The 16,820-nt window shown below is 41.2% G+C and overlaps 1 protein-coding gene across 22 annotated transcripts in view; it reads right to left on the bottom strand.

The window, feature by feature from the left end:
• Positions 1–175: 175 nt before the first annotated feature.
• The window catches only part of nbeaa (neurobeachin a), a 94,701-nt gene continuing 78,056 nt past the window's right edge, over positions 176–16,820 (bottom strand). For 9 of the 22 annotated variants that reach the window (XM_038708794.1, XM_038708796.1, XM_038708805.1 and 6 more), the window contains 23 exons: positions 15,211–15,275; positions 14,772–14,880; positions 14,246–14,412; positions 12,571–12,695; positions 12,325–12,474; positions 11,716–11,852; positions 11,434–11,581; positions 10,509–10,611; positions 10,267–10,382; positions 9,655–9,767; positions 7,313–7,453; positions 7,089–7,208; positions 6,815–6,967; positions 6,532–6,696; positions 6,156–6,245; positions 5,427–5,619; positions 4,539–4,610; positions 3,986–4,141; positions 3,477–3,647; positions 3,235–3,336; positions 2,502–2,698; positions 2,174–2,325; positions 176–1,868 (listed from right to left, as the gene is read on the bottom strand). In XM_038708794.1, the coding sequence (XP_038564722.1) occupies positions 1,778–1,868; positions 2,174–2,325; positions 2,502–2,698; positions 3,235–3,336; positions 3,477–3,647; positions 3,986–4,141; positions 4,539–4,610; positions 5,427–5,619; positions 6,156–6,245; positions 6,532–6,696; positions 6,815–6,967; positions 7,089–7,208; positions 7,313–7,453; positions 9,655–9,767; positions 10,267–10,382; positions 10,509–10,611; positions 11,434–11,581; positions 11,716–11,852; positions 12,325–12,474; positions 12,571–12,695; positions 14,246–14,412; positions 14,772–14,880; positions 15,211–15,275 (3,036 nt within the window). In that variant the 3' untranslated portion in view covers positions 176–1,777. The remainder of the gene's footprint in view (positions 1,869–2,173; positions 2,326–2,501; positions 2,699–3,234; positions 3,337–3,476; positions 3,648–3,985; positions 4,142–4,538; positions 4,611–5,426; positions 5,620–6,155; positions 6,246–6,531; positions 6,697–6,814; positions 6,968–7,088; positions 7,209–7,312; positions 7,454–9,654; positions 9,768–10,266; positions 10,383–10,508; positions 10,612–11,433; positions 11,582–11,715; positions 11,853–12,324; positions 12,475–12,570; positions 12,696–14,245; positions 14,413–14,771; positions 14,881–15,210; positions 15,276–16,820) is intronic. The other 13 variants (XM_038708812.1, XM_038708810.1, XM_038708814.1 and 10 more) reach the window with 3 other exon arrangements.

The raw sequence follows: 16,820 nt of genomic DNA, 5'->3' as shown, positions 1-16,820 counted from the left end.
AAGTTTTTCTGTCACCCCCCCAGAAGCTGAAAAAACTCCCACCATCACCCAGCCAGCAAATGTTGATTTCATTTTTATCAATCATGAATAAAAACACAGGTGACTGAAATATACAAAAGACTCCGCAAAGTTACCCTGTTTTAACAGAATATGTGACCAATGAAAAGTCAAATCATCAAATTCTTTGCATATTTTATTTTTCTTATCATGATTTTTTTTTCAACTCACACATGTCATATTTTACATCTTTGCAATAAAACATGAATACAATAGTTTTTAGGGTTTCATAGATCCAAAAATATTTAACCTTTTTTTTGGATACGTAAGTTGAACCTGTCGATAGAGTATGTGCATGTGCGCGTTTGATCAAGATGGCTTCACACATACAGTACATCTCACACGTCATCCCCTCATCTCCTCCCTCTTTCCCACCTCTATCAGCTACAGAATCATGATATTGCTTACAACGGTGAGGTTGTAAAACCTAATAATCACACATGAGCTCAACGTTTTAAATACAAACATCAATGCACAAATAATCCCGTAGGGAAAAAGGACCTAAACAAAATGGCAGCCGACCAGAAAGAACCAAGCTAATAAATAATGATATGTGATTGGTGCAAAGTGCAAATACAAAACAAACTTTTACATTGATTTGATTCTCTTTTTTTAAATAATCAACAAATGTGGGTAAGTGAACGTTTCCTCTGCGCTTTCGGTCTTATTCAGCTGATTAAGTCTCTCACCAAGCCTGAACCAAGACTATATGTACATATTTGACAAAACAATCACCAAATATACAAAGGAAATCATGTCAGTCTTGTGGTTTTCATCCTTGGTGGCACTGGCAAGATCTCTTTATCATTACCATCTCCGGCAAAATTATCACCATCCTTGACACTGCCGTTATATCCATCAGTCTTGTCAACATTATAATAATTATTACACAATATTTTACATACAGCAAGTCATTAATAAATTAAAGGTGATAAGCGCAGTTTGTGTAGTGAAAGAACATGTGTAGACCCTGACGGAGGCAGAGCCTTATATTTACATAAAAATCTGATTTAACCCTGCTGCAGGTAAAGGAAAAAGAAATGAAAATGAACATTAAAAAATAAAATAAAAGCAGATAACATCAAATAAGATCAAATCAAATCAAATCATAACCCCAGGCAATTTTTCAAGGGTGAATTTAAGATCAAGCCAATAGCACCGGTTTTGGAATAGAGGGTGGGGCTGATTCATTTCTGACCATTTCTAATCAGTTTAGACACATTGAAGGAGTCTTAATTTATGAACTCCGCCCAAATGGAAATGAAAGGTATAGAATAAATTTGATAAAGAAGAAAAGTATAAGGGAAAACAAAACTTAAGTTCTTTGTCTGTGAAGCATTAAGCGCACCAGGACGGGCAACTGCAACCAGTCCTGTGAGTGGTACGGGTATGTTCGACCTCTACAAGGTCTGCTTGACTTGCTCTTTTCCCCCATTCTGCAGTCTATTTTATTAGCAGGTTTTGGTGTGTATCTTCGGGGTATTATGTGTCTGTGGTTACACACGCGTGTGTGTACGTACACGTATGCACAGAGGAAGTTCTTTCCACCAGCGCTGCCACATCCTCAAATCAAGTAATCTTCCCAAGGGAATAGAGGCTAAGGTCCGGTACTTGTTTTTCCTTTGTCTCGGTACTTGTAGTTTCCCCGCCTTGCAGATACACAGCAGAATGCATCACCTTCTCTCCGCTCTCTATCCTCCTCTTCCTCACGCTGTCCACCTCAATACCTGTTCTGGTGTTCGTAGTGCCAGCGGTTGAAGTCTATGTTGAATGCCACAATGCTGCCGGACGCCATGCCAGTGATCAGAGTCCTGAAGGCAGAGTGCATAGAAAGTCAAATCTATAAACCAAACTACACACGTACTCCATATAATACCTTTTTTAGGGTTGCAGGACATCAAATACATCTCATGTTACTCATTGTACATTTCCCTGGAACTGGGTCATACTCTGAGGTTTGTGAAAAACAACTGACCCATTTCAGATCATTCAGTATTCTCCGCTGCCTCCTCAGAGGTGACCCATTTTCCCCCAACAACAGTAGTACTTAACAAAACACAGCACACTGTCTTCATCTTCAGTCTGTCAGAGTGCCCCCCCCTCCCGTCTGTTTTACCTCTGGTCATGTGAGAGGTCCATGGCACGGATGCCTGCGTCACAGCCCGGGTAGATGTAAAGCTGTTTGAAGTCGCATGCCTGCCACACCTCCACAACCCCGTTATCGCCTCCTGTCACCAAGTTCTGTCCGTCGCTGCTCAACAGGATTGCCTGGAGAGAGAAAATTAGACAAAGAGGTTAAAAAAAGCTCACAGGCTCCAGTGTGTTGGACAAACGAGTCCTGCATACGTTCATGAGTATATAAGTACAGTCTTAAAGCACAGATATACACCAAAAAGAATATTTCAGTATGTTTACATAAACAGTGTTAACTTTGGAAGCCTTACCCGTGTGGAATCGTTGACCTCCATTTGTGCCAGCAGCTTTCCATTTATGCTGAAGTTGCAGAAGCGGCCTCGCTCATAGTAGATGATACAGTGGCCCTCACTGGACACTGAAATGAGGCGGGGCCGCTGGCACAGCTCTGGCCCCTCCAGGGCCCTCAGCAGGTCCCCTGTGATGGTATGGACCAGGCACGGGCCCTCTGAGGAACAAGACCAAAGCATGATTGTGTAGAAAGTTTTTTATTATTTGTGAGGTCAGTTATCAACTTATATGTCTGGGGGGAGAAATCTGCCAAACCTCTAAAACTAATTCAAGAAAACAAACTTTGTTGACAATCTCCTTTTGCTGTTTGAAATTTTGAAGCAGTGACAGCCCAGTGAGCACGTTCATCCAGTCATATGTAGAAAACGTCTATGTTGATGTGTGCCAGCAAAGGAGAGCGCCTTTTTTAATCTAATGTACAGTCTGCCTGAAATTTCCTCAGGAAATGCCTGTCTAGCCTTGGCAGACCACAATAAGAGAAATTAAATTCATCCACTGGCTTTGCAAGGCTATTGTACTGGCACTGCTGTGATAAACTGCATCTGAGGGCTGTAACGTTTTAATATTCTATCATTTGGTCTTTTACTGATTCAATATTCACTGTGCATTTAGATTTATTAGATTATCTAATAAATCTAAATGTAAACTCTAAATCTATCTTAGGCACAGACAGAAGTATTAAGACACACCAACCTTTAGCTCCACTGATGACCAATCCCAGCTCTGCACAGACAGACACACACACCACCTCATGGTCATGTCCTGTCAGTACTGCCCTGGGAGCAGGGTAGTCACCTGGAAGAGAAAACCAAGTTAGAGACACATCTCCATAAACCTCTGGTTAGAAACTTCCCAATCATGTAAAGACGCACTCATGGGCACACAGACAAGGGCCAACATTCACATGTGTGATTTCCACCATGTCACCCACTCACTGTTGTTAGGGTTGTCCCCTATAATGTGGTGTCGTCCACTCCAGTACCACAGAAGAAGAGTGGCATCTCTGGAGCCTGATACGATGTAGCAATCTCCTCCAATGTAGGACTCTGACCTGGCCAGACACGTTACGACATCCCAGTGGCCAAATACTATCTGGGTCAGCTTTCCTGTGGGAAAAAAGGAGGAAGACAGCTAAATTAGTGTCTGTCCTCTACTCCTGCTATCATTGCTTAACTTCCAGGAGAAAAATATGCAGCTTTAACAAGCAGGTTTGTAACAAGAGTGTCACCGATTTAAATCTCTGGACTTATAAATACAGCACTAAACTGTATGCCCAGGTGCACATGTAAAAAAGAGCGAAATAAAGATGAAAATGCATGAGTCTACATGACCCACATGAAAAGCAGGACCTCTGATAGAATAACAAATTGCTGCTTTAATTAGGAGTAAAAAAAATCCACTGTACTTAATACTCAACATGTCCTATAAATAATACAAAACCTACCAGTTTCAGTGGAGTAAACACGGAAGCTCTTGTCCCAGAAGCCGCAGACAAGGATGTAGCGGTTGTCAGCAGTAACAACAAAACAGTGTGTGTTGATTTGGATACTTTGGTCCACTAGGTCAGTGATCTGACGCTTGTTCACGCCTGAGTTGTTTGCTACAGGGGGCACAGAGATGTTAGAAGGTTAATGAGCGCACACAAAGGCAATAAGGTTCTATCCAGAGAACTCTAACCTTTCCTGATCGTCCATTACTCAGGTCAGTGTCGACAACACTGCAGGCAACACCCGACATTTTGCATCCTGTGTCTCAGCACTATATCCCCTGTGTATCACGTGATATACATTGACTTCAGTCCCACTAGTGACCTGGCTGCCCTTGTTATCTGCTTACTTGAAAATGGTGAACTAGTGATGTTGTAGACACTGTGATTTAGGTTCATTCTACAGTTGCACATATTATAAACACATTCATGTTATCATGATCAGTATTATCTTTTAATGCCAAAGATGTGACACCAATCAAATCTGCTGTGGAGATTGTTGTGCACTGACCTATGAGAGGGTCCATCTCAATGGGTAGATGATGAGCCTGTTCTAGGGAGTATCCTGGAGCTCCACGGAGGCCTGAAGGGACAAAGGGGTCAAACATTACAGATTCATACACCCACGCATACACATACATACACACACATCATTGGAAAAAAAAAAGGATACATTCATCTACACCCTCTCATATCATCCCCCTGGTCGAGTGCCCTCTTTGATGACAGCTCTAATGCAGGCTTATGTCAAAAAATAAGTGCCTAATTTGGCAATCAATAACAAAGGTCACTTAAGCCTCATGACCCTTAATAATGACACTGCCATGAATAATTACACCTAGACTGTTGTGCTAATGAGGTCATTAATTTGGTTAATTGAGGCTTTAATTAACAAATATGTCAATGTCAACATCAAGGGTGTGGACACAGTAAGGGTAAATACCAATATCGGCTCAATAACCCCCCGCTAAAATGAACTTACATCTCAATGAATTTATAAGCATTACAGGCTTCCATAAGTTAAGCCCTATTATGAACACTGTATGTTTCTGTATTATGAATGGATTGTACAAGTGTCATTTAAGAAAGGTGCTCAAAAATCACAGCACATTATCTACTAAAACAGGTGAGACCAGTGGGGTAAAGTTTTTAATATGTTGTTGTTAGTTACAGTTTATTAAGTACAAAGTGTCTATAAACATGCAGACGATAGCTTAAATAAGAATACTGTATACTGTTAAGATAATGCAATGTTATGCATCATTCTCCATAGAGGTGGTGACTTAGACAATATGTGTAACTGAAAATCTGGAGATTTAGATGCATTGAACATAAAAAACAACTCATAATAACAGTATCCAACTGCAAACACATTCTGCACACTCAACAACGCACTCACCAACTGTGTTGTGCCAGCGGTTGACGGCAAACAGCCGGCTACATGTGACGGTGACGGCTGCTGGTATGCTGAGGTGGGGGAGCGTGTTGGCGGCGACGTGAGTGACAGGGGAGTTGGAGGGGAACTTGAGCACCATGATGACATCCTGCTGCATCTGATCCTTAAACATCAGAGGGCTCTGGGGAAGGAAACACTGGTGAGACAGACAGAGAAAGAGAGAGGGACAGAGAGAAAGAGAAGGGCAGAGCGAGGAGGGAAGGTCGAGGGAGAGAGGGAGGGGAAATGGAGACGGAGGTAGAGGGAGAGACAGAACAGATGGGACAGAGGGAGGGAGGGGAAAAGGTATATTAGTGGGAGCGCAGGGTCAGAGCAGGTACACACACTGAGGGTGACTCTAGGCCAAGGAGAGGAGGTGGAAGCACTGGCTGGTCGGGGTTCAGGACTGACAGGTTTGGGTTGAAATGGATGGCTCGGATGTGGAGACACTGAGGCCTAATAATAAATACAGTATATTATTAATCTCTATTGAAAAGCATTCTTACTTTAACAGCATTTATGTCCACTACTGTATATATAAAAAACTAAAAATATAGTTTTGTATTTCATTCAGTCGGCAGCTGAGGCCTAATATGTAAGTACAGTTCACTGTAAGTATATTTAGAGAAACCTGCTATCAAATTTAAAACTAAAGCAATAAGGCTGTCAGTAAGGCTGGTGAGGTATTCTCACCAGGTGCATGGCGGAGGAGCGAGGTGGATGTGGCTCGATCAGCAGCTGGGAGGGGACCTGACCACACGCCTGAATCTGAGACTCAATCACCTACAGTCGGAGAGACAAAGATGGGGTTAACATGGGAGAGGGAGAGGAAGGAAAGACTCATATGTACTTTGACCTAACTATTTTTTAAAACTTTAATCTTGGCAATAAGGGTTAATTATCTTGGGACTATTTATCTCAAAGCTTCAAACATTCCATCAATCTGATGCTACCATATCATCTCCAAGAAAGCACTCACTATCGCAGCATGAGAAACTCATGAAAGGGAGATTTCTACACTGCAATTTTCAATTTGTCAAGCAAGAGTGATGTTGTCAAGGAAACCAACCTCTCGTTGCGCAGCATCTAGATTGTCTAGGTTGACTGCTCCCTCGTAGGACAAGAAGTCAAACACGTTGAGAGCTCTGACTGCTTCTGGCCCTCGCTGCTTGTAGCCAAATATTAAATCAATCCACTGGTGAAGCTGGCATGACACAAACTCGCTCTCCAAAGCCTGGTAAAAGTAACAGGTGCAGAGAGTGGACGGGGGAGAGAGGAAAGAAGATGTTCAGTGGGTAGAGACAAAAAATCTTTTCTTTTAGATTTTAGAGAAAACTGTCTGTGTCTCTCACCATCCGGTTAATGCGGACAAAGTCTTCGGGTTTCTTGGCCCAGACAGGAAGCTCCACGTCACACACAGCAACCCCATCATCACGCACCCCGAGCTCATACTCATTACTGTTGACGAACATCTCAGGCAAGTAGTAGAACTCTGGGATCAGCTCCTAATGTACACAATGACACAGTGTTTATTATAACTAAATTGCTACCCTTTAATTATTATTGATTTGACCAAATCTGTGATTATATAAATTATGTCAACTGTAGCCCTTAAGAAATGGTTACCTTGACATCAGCCGTGTCCCTCTGGCAGTTCCTCCATGAGCAACCGATGCCAGAGAAAGCTCTCTCTGGATGGTCAAACTTGTTATCGTTAGCGTTGAGGAAAAATGTGGTAAACGGTTCCTATAGACACAAGAATAGCCATTTATTTCAAAAAGAATCCTTGGGTTTACGACAAAAAGGCTGCTGAAGGTTAAAGTTTGTAAGTGTGGGAAGCAGCTACTTACTATTCTGAGCATCCACATCAGTGTTGAATGAGCAGTGGAGTATAGGGTTGTGTAGTGGTGAGGAGGCGTGCCGTCGTCGTCCCATGTCTCGTAGCGTTCTGCATAAAATGCCGCTCGCTTGGGATTCAGCGCACCGATTGGCTGAAAGAAACCAGGCAGAAAAACATGGCTTAAGTCAACGATTATAACAGAAACTATACATGTGGTTTTCTTCTTTTTGTTCAGTAAGCATGTTATACATTATTCTTTAAAAAGCAACCATGCCTGGACAAACAACAAAGCTCATGTCCATTCTGATCCTCTGCAGAAGGAGGTAATGCAGGGAATTACATCCACAATGATGTTACGTGACTTGGTTTTGTTCTTACTTGAACTGGTAAAAATGTTACAAAGAGAGATTCCTGCTAAGCCTTGGTACAGCAGTATTTGAAAAGTTAAAAAATATTTGTTCAGAATTAAAACTAAGAGTTTCAAACTAAAAGTATAAATCAAAAATGCATATAGTATTTAGGTTTGGGCATTTGGTATATAGGATTGGGCATTTAGTATTTTGAATTGGGTATTTAGGCATTTAGACATGTAGGACTGGGCATTTGGTTATTTAGGATTGGGCATGTCTGCATTTGGGCATTTTGGATTGGGCATTTGGGATTTAGGAATGAGGAGTGTATGCAAATGAGGAGGCGTGATCCAAATACTGGAAGATGGGTTTGAAATGGCTGGTGCACAGAGGCACCTTGCAGTCAGCATGGGGAACTCTGAGTGCTAAAGAGCACACTGCAATAAAAGCAAACAGAGCGAGTGAGCAAGGCTGGAGGGAGGACTATACTCAAAACAGCCCGTTTTTTGTTTTTGGCAATTCATTTTATCGTTATTCCTATTTGTTAAAATAGGAATAAAGCAATTAATATTTTTATTATTATTATTTAATATATAATTTAAGTTAATTTAAGTATTTATACTTGCTATGTGGAAGCTCAACCAGCAGAGGACACTGAACCCCCTGCTGCGGTGCCCTGTGGCAGAACTGTTCTGACCTGTGTTATCAAGGAGTAAGCTAGCACTGCTACCACAGGAAGCTTATCACTGAGTTTGAAGCCGTAGGATGTGAAGAACTTCACCTGCCTTCTTGCTACTCTTTTAATGGCACTATCACTATTAAAAACTCTCTGAGCTTCCACTGTTACCCCTTCTGTGTCAAAACAAAACACCAAATCTGTGGAGTTTTTTCTATTTTTGCAATTTTATGACATTTAATTTGCCAGTGTAATATTTAGTAGTATGTTACTTAATTAGATTACATATTTTACATACAGCCTGTTGTTCCCATTAGTTATGTAGGCCTACTTATGTATGAAACCTGGTGAGCATTATTGAGTCAAAAAGCATCTCTTCTAGCTCTGAGTCATTCAACCTTTCTTAGGTTTAATTCTGTTTGATGAACCATCAAGGAAAGACAGTGCTCTGTGCTATTTGTACTGTATAAAGTAAAATAAAAGTGATATTGAGTCACTCAGTTTTTCTACCTGAGAGAAAAACATCACTAGACCTCCCAGAGTTTCCTCAAGACCCTTCTGAGCCTGTGCAGGGTTTGAGGACTGATGATAGTAGCAAGGATTGTCCCAGTCACCTACCATCTATCAGTTCAAATAAATGCCGGACTGCAGGACAAAGCAGTCCTTCCTCCTTCCTCCAGCACCAGAAAAGGGTCCTATTGTCACTTTCAGATATTTAAATCAGGAATGTAATTGTGGCACTGCTTGTGTTTTTCGTTTTGAAACAAATTACACATATATGATTTTTTCATTTTTGAATTATAAATGAATTACGGATTATCCAATGATACCCAGACCAATGGCGCTCTTTTCACTGGTGACTTTGTGTGTGAGGGCACAGAAATGAAATCATTATAAACACAAACCATATTATCACATTATAAAGTATAGTCCTCCCTCCGGCCCTGCTCACTCTCTCTGTTTGTTTTCATTACAGTGTGCGGTTTAGCACTCAGAGCTCCCCCTTGCTGACCACAAGGTGCCTCTGCGCACCAGCCATTTCAAACCCAGCCTACAGTCTTTGGGCTATGCCCCCTTATTTGCATACACATCTCAATCCTAAATCCCAAAAGCCCAATCCTAAAACGCCCAAAAGCCTAATCCTAAATACCAAATGCATTTTTGATTTAGACTTTGTTTTTGGTTTAGACTTTCAGTCTTAATTCTGACTCAATAATTCCTCCATGTCTGCTTGAGCTATATTTTACCATTCATTGGGTTTATAGCATCTTCTAAGTAGCACGCATGCAAGTCATTTGAAAAAAAAGTGTGTCTGAGTGCTCTCACCTTGGAGAGGTCTCTGAAGTTGCCAGGTAGAGTGAGATCGAGCTCCTCTGAATCATAGTTGGTCAAGACCCAGGGGAAGATAGGGTACTGGTTTAAGTCATTATATGTCCTTCCTGCAGGGACAAAAGATAAACGGGAGAGGAAAAAGTGTCAAACCAGATACAGATACAACATTTTTACCAATATAATTTGGAATAACATATAATATGTGCTATAATATGGTTATCCAAACTTAAAAAAAAAAAAAAAAAAGGACACCAAACAAAGTCATTGGCTTCTTTATTTGTGGACATGAAGAGAAATACAAACAAGGCGAGTCTGCAATTTCTGGCACTCTGCAGTTATTTTGAAGCAAAACAGCACAATAGGAACTGTCAGCACAACCAAATAAGGCCACATAATTATAAATCTTTACAACAAATAAAAAGTCAATAGCACACAGTACAAGAAAATGGAAACAGGAAGTATTCTTTAAACTAATTCAGTTGTTTGGGCTCAGAACATTAGACTGGGTAGTGTTTTAAACACTCACTGGTTCATATATTATTTGAGGCTAATAACAATAACAGACAGAGCAGAATGAGAGCTCATTAAATATGAGGATGTGTGGACCTGCAATAGTGTTGAGGAACATGAGGTACTCAAAGTTGGAGATCTCTCTCCTCTGCCAGCGCTGTGTCATGTTGGACGACTTGAAGAGCTGACGAGGGGTGGCCAAGGAAATACGCCTGGGAACCACACACACACACACACACACACACACACATTAGTAGTTTTCCTTTCTATCACACCAGGAAAGAATGCCTTTCTAACCCAAAGAAGAGATGGACCAGCTGGTTATACCCTACACCTACCTGGCCTGTGGCAGGCCGTAGCTCGTTCCTACCCCCACCCGTGGTAGACTGTAGACCACTCTTTTGACTGTGGCCTGATCAGGGAAGTTAAACATCACAGATGCTGGAAAGAGTAAGACACAAGATATCGTCCGCATATAAGACAACGTAAGGTGACCATGACAAATGTTGATCTGGTATCAACCTGCAAATACATCTGTAGACACCATATAGTGGTGACATTAGTATGGGTTGGTGCAGTGAGATATAAAACTGGAGCCTGGGCAGTGAGTGTAATCGTACATGTTGAATAAAAGAAAAGGCAAAAGAAGAGAGGATATACATATAAAGAGGGTATAATCTAATATAGATGCACCTCCCTGCTGTCTTTGCATTTGCAATTCTCTTATAATGTTCTTATCCTAAATAATTTTTTCATTCATCTTACTCATTAATTATTGCTAAGAGCCAAACTCTGAACATAACTTGCATATTTCTTTTAAATTCTTCACTAACCACAATACTTACAAACTGACTTCGGCTGCACTTTATTATCTCTGGGACTGATGTCCCAACTATTTTAAATTGAAGTGCCCCAAAGCAACTTCATTCAGTCAACCTTTGGTATCAGGGTGCTATAAATGTTTCTGCCTTGTCCTTTTTTGTGATTATGTAACAAAACTATTCTACTATTAACCACTACTAACTATTCTAAAGATCCTAACTCATTAACGAGGGCAAAGAAGGGTTGAAAAAGATAGACTGTTTGCATATGCACTATTTTTGCTAACCTGCCATGACACTATTTATGTATTTATAGGCTCGACGAGTTGACCATACTGATGGTAAGTAATCAATAAATAGATAGATAGCAGATGCATACAGTGTTGAGAAATCAGTTTGTGTGAGTATGTTAATGCTAGTAATAAGAAATCCACAGACTTACTTCTGTTGGCCATGAAGACCTCTAGTCCAGTATTCTGAAGCAGGTAGCGTCTGGAGAACACGGCTCGGATCTCACTGAACATCCACTTGCCGTGCAGACCTTCTGAATAGGCCAGTACCTGTTGACGATGGACATGGTTGACCCCAAACTATTTGGATCAATAAGTGAAAAGCAGTAAGGAAAAATGTAAACAATTGGAAAACAAAAAGTTATCCGTCCCATCTCCCAGTGAATGTGGTGTAAATCAACAAACATTGAGAAAGAAAGACAGTTTACACTTACTTTAGCGTCAGTGTTCTTGAATGTAGGATCCTCTTCATCCACCTCAAAGTAAATCTCAGTAGTTGTGATGGAAAGGGTGCCTCGAGCCACCACCACTGGAGCTACCAACTGAGCTGGAGTACTGAGAACCACGGGGCCTGGGGGGCACAAATGTTTTAACAAGTATTAGTGTTTTATGTATTCAAAGCACAGACAGGGTCATGATAAACAATAGCAACAAGCAATCATTGCACACAAGAGATAATTAAATGGCACACCTACTGTAATAGAGTCATTTTGAGTTAGTTAAGATTGTTTATTTGCTTCTTCTACTTCGCCTACAATTGTAAACAACCCATCAGGTATGTAAATCAGAGAGGGACAACTGGATTAAAACAGGTCTAATTTGGATCAGCATCAGTTTTTTTTAGTAGCTTATGACTTAATCTTCTTGAGTGAGATACATCAGCCAGATGGTTAGTGGAGCTGCAAAACTTTCAAATGTCCAACTTGCCTTTGGAGGTAAAAAGTCTTGGACGGAAACGTACTAGAAACAAGAGTCATAGACAGTTTACTGTTTAGACGCACTGTTGCATAGTGTCTGTGTGTCTTTATGTGTGTGGATCATACCAGCAAGGTTATCAATCTCTTTTTCCTGCAGCAGGCTGACGGCGTCATCGTCTCCCTCCAGCATTAACTCCGCCTCTGGGTTCTGGGTGACCACCGATTGGCTGCGGAAATTCTTCTTCGACTTAAGCCCATCCTCCTCCTCTTCTGTACCTGTTTGAGTGTGTTTTAAGTGTGCATGTGAGGGTTGTGTGTCTCCAAAAGCAGGTACTGACAAAGTACATGTTTACATTAGTGGATATCACTGACCATACTCCTCCAGAGCTTTGAGCGGCATGTCAGCGTGAGTGGATCCAAAGGCATTTCGCACAAATCGGCGTCTCCTCCTCAGGTCGTCCTCCCAGTAGTCTAGACGCCAGAAGTCATGTAATTGGCTGAAGACATAAAAGGGGAGGAGCAGAGATGAGCCAGGGTGGGATGCAAGTAAGGTTTACATTTTTCCTTCAGGGGCAGTAAAGTTAAAGTTAGAGTTGAAGCTAAAGTTTCGGGTGACGGATCGCTCCACTATGCCCCTCCCACCAAACCCACAAGAAGGAGCCGGTTGCTGTGTGAAACCTCATCCCGCTGAAGCCAAACACTGAAGATAGTGACCTTGATTAATTCTGTACAGATGAAGATGTGACGATTCAACATATATTCTTTGAATGTCAGTACACATCGGGATTCTGGAAAAAAAAGAGGACAATTTTGTAACTGAAACCATCCATCCATCCATCCATCGTCAACCGCTTATCCTGTGTACTGGAGCCAATCCCAGCAGACACTTGGTGAAAGGCGGGGTACACCCTGGACAAGTTGCCAGTCCATCGCAGGGCAACACATAGACAAACAATCACTCACGCTCACATCCACACTTGAGGACAATTTTGGAGACACCAATTATGATATATCTTTGGATGGTGCGAGGAAGCCGGAGCACCCTGAGAGAACCCACGCGGACACGGGGAGAACATGCAAACTCCACACAGAAAGGCCGGGGCAATCGGGGAACCTACGACCTTCTTGCTGTGAGGCCCACAGTGCTAACCAGTGCACCATCGCGCCGCCCTTGTAACTGAAACCAACCATTCGATTATACTATGGAAAAAAACAGAAAATATGTAAGATTGTCAATTTATTAATCTTATTAGGAAAGTACCACATCCATAAGACCAGGTTCTCAAGATCCTCGCCATCATTCAAATCTTTTAGAATAGAACTAGTACTTTGAGTCCATCTATTCTATAAAAAATAATAAATGTGCATATATAATTAATATTGTACAGGAATGCTCTACAGAAATATAATCATACATGTGGCATTTGACATCCATCATAATGCCGTGGTGATTTTGCTTTTATTTATATATATAAAAAAAATTAGTTTACCCAGGGCTTGTGATAAGAAAAGAAAAAAAACCTTGATTGAGTGAGAGCACACACAAGAAGGGGGGCTTCGCAGCGTGTGCACAAGAACTGACTGATGCTGCGTTAGAGACTCCTCCTGCAGTTGGTTGTTTTGACCGGGGGCGGTGGATTCTTGCAAATGGTATTACAAGCTGTAGGAGGAACTGGATATTTTTCAGAGAATGTGTCTCATGTACTACTGTCAGGATATAGTGACAGTTTAGGAAAATATGCTAAAATGTTATTTTCTATAAAAGTTACCTACTGAATCATTAAGCAGAGAGAAAAAACATAACAATTTACATGTGTATCCTATAAAGCCAAAGAAAACAGAGGTTTAGCCAAGTGCATTTAATAGACAGTGCTGACTTAATAATCACTGCATATACTGACACCATTTTCTCATTATATGTAAGAAGCATAGCATGTGAGCACTTGACCAGTGTAATGTATCCTGTCAAACAAGATCCTGTGCATTGGTAACCTAAAAATGTCCCAGAGTATAATTTCACTAACAGTTCCTCGCATCTTCAGCTCACCTCTGTGACATTGTCCCCCATGCGCCGTGCTTATTGGTCAGGATGTTGAGGATCTTCTGTTTCAGCTGGTTAGCAGTCACATGATCTCTGTGCTTGGCAGCACTGATGAGGTGATCGCACATTTTCTCCTCCTCTCTCCGGTCTGCAGCATACTGGGCACAGTTGGACTGCAGGAGAGTGGGAGGTAAAGAGTTCAACAGGGAACAGAAACAGCAAGAAACCAAAGAGTGTTAACTGTCAGACATGAGGAGATTGTTGTGACGAGGAGACAGTTGCTGTATGTATGTTTTTTTGTTGAATTATTGACAATAAAGCCTTCAGATGAAAAGCCATGTAAAGCCATTTAGGTTTGAACAGTGTCCTACTGAAACACCTATTTATGCATGACAACATAAAATTGTCAGTTTAAATGTACTAATCGGAGGTAATAATTTACAAAAAATATTAGCCACTTCAGACGGCTTTTTACCTGCAGGCTTTAAGCGTGTCATATATCAAGACAAACAGAGGTGCTCTGTGGGTATACCTCAAATTCAGCGTGTTTATGTACATCCTCTGCCCTCTGTCTGTTCAGGATGAACTCTGCTTCATTGGCAACACGCACAATATGATCCTTCATGGCGTGGCATAGAAGTCTGGTAAGTGGGGGAGGGAGCATGGACAAGTAAAATAGAGCGACAAACATTACAAGCATTAGAATCAACTCCTTTTAAAAAAAAAAAAAAAACACAAGCAACATTACAGGCACTGAAAATAGACCAGCACAAATCAACTGTCAACTTAATTGCACTTTAATGATTCCACTTCCCACTGAACACACATGGCACCATGCACTTATCCTGGCAAGGTTCCCATTAGGGCTCTATCATAGCCATTAGTTGTTAAGCGCTGATAACAATTTTGATGTTAATGTGTGAATCACGGGAAATTATGTGGGGTGATAATCAGTCCGTGTGATGGATTACCTTCCTTCATTGATGAGTTCAATAAAGGCCAGTCCGGCATTCTTCTGAATGGAGTTTTGCCACTCCTAAGTGTGGAAAATACATCAAAATGAATATGGCTAGGAGAGGACATATGGATTAAATCTATCCCTGTATACGTCATTCTATACTGATGTAGTACATTTTGAAATGTAATTTAAAACATGTCTATAGTTAAAATAACCAGAACTGATTCTCATCTTGTGAATTAAATACCCCAAAAATCTACTAACTCACAAAAATCCTTTAAATTCAATATTGCCATAAAGAACTATTGCTTATCAATTTCCAACACTGTCCACAATGACCTAATGCACATTGTGTGTCATTACCAGAGCTATGTCTGTAAACATGGTACAGTAAAATCTATGGTAATGTCTAAAGTTCTATGATTTCACAGAATACAAATCCTCCAACAACAGTTGGAAGAGCGAGGTTAATTGTTGTTGTTAATAAGAGTAGCTTTATTCAAGAAGAAATATGCAGTTTCATCATATATCACCACTAGTGTAAAGGCACACTAGCACAAAATAGCACAAAATAAGGATGAAGAATCATCTTTAGAGCTTTCTAAGTCTCAATGAAAATGCAACCGTCTAAAAGTACGTGAATGTTTTATGTGTTTGGGCACATGAGAGTGGAGACTTCTGAGCAGGATAGGAGTGTTGCTGAAAGCCTCAAACTATCATAGCTCCATTAGCTCTTAAGGCTGTTACGGACACGTGGGAGCATCTCCGGTTACATCCCCCATCAAGAGGATCAATATCTGGGCTAGGGTTCGCTCTCCGGGGCCTCTAATGGCAGACAAAGCCGGAGCCAGGGGTAATCCTATACATGCTGACGAGCATCCAGCCAGGAAATTGGAGGGGAGGGAAAGGAGAGGGAGTGGTGACAGGAAAGGGCAGTGTGGAAAGTGGTAGAAGATGAAAGCAGTTGCCACTGGAAGACTGAGTTAAAATGGTCCAGAGAAGCAGAGGTGTCTGATGGTACGGTTGAAGATAAAGTAGCCAAAAAAAGGAGAGAAGAAAGCGCAGAGACCACAGTAGTAGAGTTGAAGAAAAAGAGGGCCGGAGGGAAGAACTGAAGGGCTCCCCCAAGGACAAGAGCTCTTACAGGCAGCCAGAATCCAACAAAAGAGAAAATAATTGGGAGACAAACATCAGAATATGAAAGAAAAAGAACACTGGTCACCTACGCCATCAGGGGGAAGCTCTGTAGTGGTAAGTGCCTCTTTGTTGTCACCGTCTTTTTTGACTATTATTCAGGCAAATAGAGATACTGGCTTTGAATTCAAGTTAGACAATTGACCCCGATATTAATTATGATGTGATGCCTTTGTGATTTAATTTAGTTCTTAAAAGTAAAATCCAGTAGAAGAAAAGTTCATGTGCATGAGATTGGCATGGAAAATTCTTCTTGTAGCCTTGATACTGATGAGGGAAACTACGGTGTGATGATGCATATAAGTTAATATTATATTACATCTGCAATGCGCTCATTACATAGTCAACCCTGCCTCACAGGGCATATCAGTAACTCGACCTGTGCACAACTGAAAAACAAAAGCACTTCTGGAATGAGTGGGAAATGTG

This window comes from Micropterus salmoides, unplaced genomic scaffold (assembly GCF_014851395.1).
Source record: "Micropterus salmoides isolate LMB-PRFRI ecotype aquatic unplaced genomic scaffold, ASM1485139v1 Ms_hic_scaffold_9, whole genome shotgun sequence".
Lineage (NCBI taxonomy): Eukaryota > Metazoa > Chordata > Actinopteri > Centrarchiformes > Centrarchidae > Micropterus > Micropterus salmoides.
The sequence above is the reverse complement of the archived record's forward strand: the minus strand, read 5'-3'. Positions and strand labels throughout refer to the sequence as shown.